Source organism: Sesamum indicum, linkage group LG1, assembly GCF_000512975.1.
Source record: "Sesamum indicum cultivar Zhongzhi No. 13 linkage group LG1, S_indicum_v1.0, whole genome shotgun sequence".
Lineage (NCBI taxonomy): Eukaryota > Viridiplantae > Streptophyta > Magnoliopsida > Lamiales > Pedaliaceae > Sesamum > Sesamum indicum.
Genome location: NC_026145.1, coordinates 2,203,676 through 2,210,563, shown reverse-complemented (window position 1 = coordinate 2,210,563; position 6,888 = coordinate 2,203,676). Strand labels below are relative to the sequence as shown.

The following is a 6,888-nucleotide window of genomic DNA, read 5'->3' as shown; positions in this document are numbered from 1 at the left end:
TGCACTCCACAGGGGCAAGAATTAGTATTCTATTTTATGGCAATTTGTCATGTAAGTTCCTTAGTCTTCAGTTCAGACCAAATCGAAGTTGGAGCTGATTGTTTACTGATATCAAACCTCACAAGGACTATTAGCATGTTTGCTAGCTTTCTTGGATGAGTGGAGCAGTCAGGTCAAGAATTTTCCTCAATCTGTTGATTTCGTGGAGTTTATATGAATAATAGGAGCAAATCTCACTAACAGATGACGGGATTTCTTGAAATTGGGGTGAAGAATATTGCAAAACAAGTAGATGTAAATTGAGAATTTAATTTCCAGTTACAATCATAGTCGTAATAATGAATTTCACCTAAATTTCATCACATGAAATATTATGATTGTCTTGTAACTGAAACGTGAAATCTGAACTTGGAATCTCGAAACCATATCCAAATGTCCGAATCCAGGCCCACCAAATAAAAACGGGTCCTCTTCTAACAAATTGCCAAATAAAACAAAACCAACCAACCAATAACCGAAAAATACCTTTTACCTAACGTCCTCCTTCCTCTACCTAGGTCCTAGGATCCCTCACTGCAACAGAGAAGCTGAGATAATGCACATGACATTGTACTGGGGCAAAAATGTTACTATCCTCCTCAATTCTTGGACAACAGATTCATGGCTTAGCTAAACGGCCTCAGCCCACTCGGTAAGGCACCACCCAGCTGCCCACCCCTTTAATCATCCCAAAGCTGGAAGGTGCAGCTCCTCCCCCTTTCCAAGGAACCGCTGCGGCCTCCTCAGTAAACACCACCTTCCCATTTGCTGGAGCACTTTGTTTGGTGAAAACACAGCAATCGGATACCTTTTGATGCTGCCAGTTATGCCTTTCAACACCAGCATGTTCCTTTTGATGCTGCCAGTTATGCCTTTCAACACCAGCATGTTCCTCGTGGTGGTGCTGGGTTTGGTGTCAGGTATTTGTTGTTCAGGGGTGGTGGTGATGAGGATGCAGTGGTGGTGGACAATTCCTCTGCCTATGCTTGAATCTTGGCCTCTCTGTTTCTCCTTTTCTCGCTTCAACTGTTGAATTATTTGTAGTCTAATCTTTTAGTATCAACTTGTCTGTCAAGTAGAACTTGTGAGGAATGAATGGTTTAAGTTCTTGCAGCAACGTCGCTTATTCTATATATCCGTACGGATCAACGAGCAATCTCATTTAATGAGAAAAGAATATCACATTAGAAATCAGAAACCATTTCCAGAAATACATGCAAATACCAATATAATATCAATAATTTTACAGGCAATTAATTGACTCGGAGCAATACACAAAACAATTCACAAGATTGTTCAGGGTGTTAGGGTACAGCACATCGCATCATGCTCTCGTTAGTTCAGGGTGTCAGGGTACAGCACATCGCATTAGTTCATCAAATGTGCAAAAGCAGCTTCGCATTCACTAGTCAATGATTGTTGCTGATGAAAGAATGCCGACAGGGTTCTTCTCTAAAGCGTGGTCAGCTGTAGTCAAAAAAGAATAGAAATCTTACTTCAAATAAGTGCACATACAGGTCAATAATTCAACTGCTATCGCGGTTCCTCGGTTTTCAACGATACGAGTTCACTCTCTTGCTGCTGGTCTCTTAACCTCAAACCCTTGGGAAATCTTCTAAAACTTTCTGGTAACCTGAAACAAACAAAGAACTAGAAGTCTGAACAAAATTACAGTGACAGTGAACCTAGATATGAGCAAAATTCATGACCACATACGGAACAGGGTGTAATGATCTGATGACAAAGAAAGAATCAACTGATAATGTAATAATTATATATCCTGTAAGTGAATCAGGCATTTGATTAGGGGAAGATGAGATGGTAGTTCTTTTCACTTTCTGTTGGGGAATTGGTAGTGGTGTTGCAACAATCATTATATGAAAAAAAAAACAAACAAAATTGGTAAAAGGATAAAAGCAACAGCAAAAGACAACTGGAAGTAATTTATGACTTACAGATCCAATCGTTCATAGATGGCCCTCCGCACTGAAGAGTTGAGACCATATGCAATCGAGTTGAAAAGGCCCTTAAACAAGCATAAGATAGAAAGTTCAATTTTGGGAAGAAGACATGCAGACTTGAAGACAAAGAGCTGTTAAAAGAGATTTACCATAAGCGCAGCCATGCCAACATCAAGAACTGAAAGCCAGAAGATTTTATGACCTGGTTCAATGAAGTCATGTATACGGTTGATTGTGCCAAAAAACCAGGATCCAATCAGAATAAGTGGATAGTAACCCCATCGATTCAAGGCCTATCGAGGAAGCACAAGGGAAATGAAGAAAATTAAGGAAAAAGATTCAATATCTTGGCACTGTGCACTCAAAATTGATTTAAGTTTCATCTTCCTAATGCAACTGTTCAGAAAAAATAAGCAAGGACACTTGGTTTTCAAGAATTAGAAATAGCAATGGTATCAGAATAACTACAACTTCATCAAACAAATAATCTTGGAAAAACCATTTTGGTTGTGTCTGATGAAGACAGATGATTAGAAGACAACATTTTTCACTACACAGGAAAAGTATGAGCCGCGTAAACATCTGAACAGAAATGACGTTCATAACTGATTTGCACCATGATGGTACATGTGCCTTTAACAACTATACATAACTCTCAAATGAAAATTAGTGCCTCTTTCTACATGCCATATCAAGTACTCCCATGTGATACTGAGTCCTGATTCTTATTAGACGAGCATAATCGCAAGTAGCTGTGCAAATTTCAGAAAATTAATTGACTTATTAGGCAAAAGATATTGCTCATTCACTAGCCCTTTTCTAGTTATTCATATATTTTGGACACTCAATATAAACAGAGAAGAAAACTTACCTTCATATCTGGTCGTACATCTGATTGGTATGCTCGATCTGACATTCCAGCTGCCATCTGGAAAAACAGGTCTTTCATCATTGTGGATTCAGTCAGCCAAACAAAGATGCATTCTTTCATATACCTCCCTCATCCCAAAAGCTCGTAAATAAGGCATCACAAAAAGAGAGATCCAGATGATTACATACCCGAGTGGCATTTTTTAACATGCGTATCACTTGAAAATAGGTGATAGCATTAAAGAGAATTGCACCCCACAGAGGTGCATAAAATGTTATAAAGTGAACCACCTGCAGGAAGCAATAAAAGTAAAAAGTTATGAGGAATAAAAGTGCAGCAAAAGTATCATCTTTAAACCCAGTTGCAATAACATATAAGGTATCAAATTCTTATACCCAACATTTACTATGCAATCAAACAATAGATTGGTATGTATGAGACAATTCTGTACCCTAATGCAACAACTTTCCCAAACACATACTAAAGATGATTGATATATATTACATCACAGGCATATTGTTTTCAAATTACCTAATTTATTAAGTAGTTGAATGTGGAATTAGATAGGAACCAACAAAGAAACACCAAGACCTATCAAATCGTAGTTATCTCAAGCTAAACACCATTACATAAAACAGATTGTTTCCAGGGCAAAATCTTGAACCCAGTTCAGTCCCGCTTAGAAAAAACAAGTTAAAAATAGTTTCCTCTTAACCATGCAAGCAATCTTTGATAGTGCACACATTAGGATTGGAGGATAAGCTAGAATCAATCAAACTAAATTTGCTCATTTTTCAGCCAAAACATTGTTTCAGTAACACAAAAGAACTTATACGCCAATTCATCTACTATATTTCTTCCATTAATGGTTTCAGTACATAGGGTAGAGATACATGCTATAGATTATATAAAAGGAATAACAACAAAGGGGCCTGTAGGCAACAGTAAGACAGCATATCAACTAGAAGAACTTTCTAATAGCAATGTCAGCTGTGATAAATCTTATACACATGCCTTTCCTGTACGTCCTGTTCGTGACAAACACCATGGACCTATACGGGACATGTGACTGTGGTCATTACCAATCGAGCGAATTACTGTCATAACAACTGAAGTTCCTGCAAAAGTTGTTTAAACTCCAGTAAGGGAGAGAAAAGAATGAAAAGTATAGTGTACCTCCAAAGAGATAGTTTGAGAGGAAACAATTTAAAAGACAAAACTGAATAATGTAAGACGCATACCCCAGACATACAAATGAAACATTGGCTCTAGATCCTCTACATCAGTTTTATGTCTAACAACTGTTCGGTGTAGAGTGAAAGCAATTGTTGTTGTCCATAGAAAAGAAGCAACACAGAAAAAATGTGTTGTGTAGCCCTGAGCATAACAAAAGTACCCTTTAGAAGGATCCCTGCACATAACATATTCATTTTAGAAGAAAAATGTCAGAATTTCAATTTTCCATTGTCAAAGTGGCAGAAAGCAGGTGACACAAAGTCACAAGCACATACCCAATGATGCCGAAGAAACTACAGAACATGTCCTGCACCAGAAACAAAACATTACTTTCACATTCTGCATTTCGCAGACAAGCCAGTCAGAAAATCCAAAGAGGTTGTTCTTAGCAGAATTCCAGCAGCAAGATAAGCAAAAATGCTGAGGGAAAAAACATCAAAGTGCAAAATGGATTTAGTAATTCAAAAGTCAAATACTTTGACCAGAACAATTAAATGCAGACACTGCAACACAGGGATGGACAAAGCCATGTCATAAACTACAAAGATATCCATTATAGCTAATACACATTTCGTCCGTGCAAGATTATTAGGAAACTCCATTTTTCAGCTGTAAGAGAAAGTGGAACCAAAGAAATTATAAAAATATTTTAGTCATAAACACTGGTAAAGCTTCTCTATTTAGTTAAACAAACCGGTCAAAAAAGTTGAATAATTGCCAGACTGAGCACGAATTCATTTAATGAACTAAGTACTTGGAAAAGGATTCATATAGTTACTAGCCTTCCAGCAGCACAAATGCACGCAGTAATCATATTCCACCCAATTCCTGAATTAAATTTCAATCCACTAGCAAACTAACAACTCAGCGCTTCTGCAACTGCATGATGAATTAAGTTGACACCATCTCCAAGCCAAAAAAAAATCATTACACCAAGATAAATTTTTTTCTTAAGCAAATGATCAGGTGATAAGGATTTGATTATATTAGCAAGTGACTAAGCAGAAATCAATTGGCGCAACATGACTTAAAATTTGGGACAAAATAAGATCGAAAGATACCCAAGAAAAGAGAAACAAAAAAGAATGTGACCGAATACTTACGGAGAGTGCTAGGAAGAAGACAAGTTTGAATGAAAACTTGCGGAGCTCTTTGAAGAGTAAGTAGCAGAGGACTATGAAGCCGGAGCCGACGAGGGAGAGGCTGGAGGCACCGGTGTTAATGGTAGTCAAGATTCCCCGTTCAGTTGCCGTTAAGTTGCCCAAAACCGCCTGCAACGTCGCCATTGCATCAACTTTCCCCCTTTCCTCACAGAAAATCAACGATCTTAATCAAGAATTCCACTATTGGCATCTTCAACATTCAATTTCCTGCGACCAAAGTGAAATGAAGGGCGTACTGAAAAAGTTCCGGTGGGGCCATTACTTGCTAGATAGATTACGCGTTCTGAAAGTTTTGAATATTAAAAACTTCGCAAATATTAATAATTCAACAAAGTCGCTTTGGCCGAGTGGTTAAGGCGTGTGCCTGCTAAGTACATGGGGTTTCCCCGCGAGAGTTCGAATCTCTCAGGCGACGAATATATTTTTCTGAAAGTATAATATGCTCAAGGAGTAGAGCTCCATTTTGCTCATGGAAGCTTTGATCTATTATAGAAGTTGAAATTTAGAAGCTAATTTTAAAAAAAATAATTAAGAGTTATTTTTAAAAAAATTTGGATACCTGACCGTCGTATACTCGACAATATTTGGATTAGAATCGAATAATTAAAATAGCTACTCGAAAGTTCGGATTCCCAACCCGATCCCCACACCTAGCGGAAATTATGAGATTAGTAATAATTTCTTTATTTATGATTGAATGTATTTAAACACAAGTCCTACTTCATTACTAGAATATGGCCAATTTTAAGGCTCTTATAAGAGAAACTAAAGCAACAATTTATTTAGAGTGTGATTACACCGTTATACGTCTTCACACGTTAATACATGTGGGGATATATATTTTAATTGTTATAATAGTAGTTTAGTTGGAAAAAAAAATATTTGACCTTGCAATAAGTTAGTAATAAATCAATCGATGATAAATATAAATTTTTATTTATTTATTTTTATTGATATTAGCAAAAGCAATGAAGTTTGATTAACGGAGACACCTATTTATTAGATTGAAGCATACCTCAGGATTATTATCTGTAATTTTTTAAATTATAAAAAATTTACGTTATTATACCAAATTTTAGGAGAGAGAGTGTAATTACCCTTTATTTAATTATCACTCTAATCTTGTAACTTATTAGAGATTAGGTGAAGGCTGCCAAAGTGGTTGAGAATTATTTGAAATACTCATTTACTCTTTTATGGATCGGTTACTATGTGATTGGTTATTTTTTTAACTGTAGAACAAAAAACACAATTAATTTTATTATATAATTGGTTCAAATATGAACAAACTCGATTTAAATTAAAAAGTTTGTCTAAATAAATTTAATGACTTGTTTACTTGATTCACCAACTGTGATGGATATGTACACCTATATATTTGTTTGGTTGCTGAAATGATAAATGTTTAGTGGAAATTTCGTGGCATCACTTTCTCGTCTGTAGTAAAACAGGATGGTCGCCTCCTGTCTGAGTTTCGTTGCCCTCTATGGCAGCTTCCTCCGCCGCTGTCTCACCGCCGCGGGACTCTCCTCTCAAACCGTGGACATCGACGGCGACACCACCATCCACTTTTGGGGGCCCCCCACCGCCACTTCGAGACCTCCGCTGGACCTGTCTT

General features: G+C 37.1%; 1 protein-coding gene and 1 non-coding gene across 3 annotated transcripts; one reads left to right on the top strand and one right to left on the bottom strand.

Annotated features, from left to right (window-relative positions):
• On the bottom strand, nucleotides 1,201-5,515 carry LOC105155364 (G-protein coupled receptor 1). 2 transcript variants are annotated; one of them, XM_011071231.2, is made up of 9 exons: nucleotides 5,211-5,515; nucleotides 4,383-4,414; nucleotides 4,113-4,282; nucleotides 3,886-3,989; nucleotides 3,060-3,161; nucleotides 2,872-2,928; nucleotides 2,150-2,293; nucleotides 1,995-2,065; nucleotides 1,201-1,672 (listed from the first exon to the last, which is right to left on the bottom strand). In XM_011071231.2, exons 1-9 carry the CDS (start codon nucleotides 5,391-5,393, stop codon nucleotides 1,573-1,575), a joined length of 963 nt encoding a protein of 320 aa, XP_011069533.1. In that variant the 5' UTR covers nucleotides 5,394-5,515; the 3' UTR covers nucleotides 1,201-1,572. The 2 variants fall into 2 exon arrangements, with proteins under 2 accessions (XP_011069533.1, XP_020553214.1); XM_020697555.1 differs by having other exon boundaries at nucleotides 4,383-4,527; nucleotides 5,211-5,414.
• On the top strand, nucleotides 5,604-5,685 carry TRNAS-GCU. Its single transcript has one exon. It is a non-coding gene; the product is annotated as a tRNA-Ser (tRNA).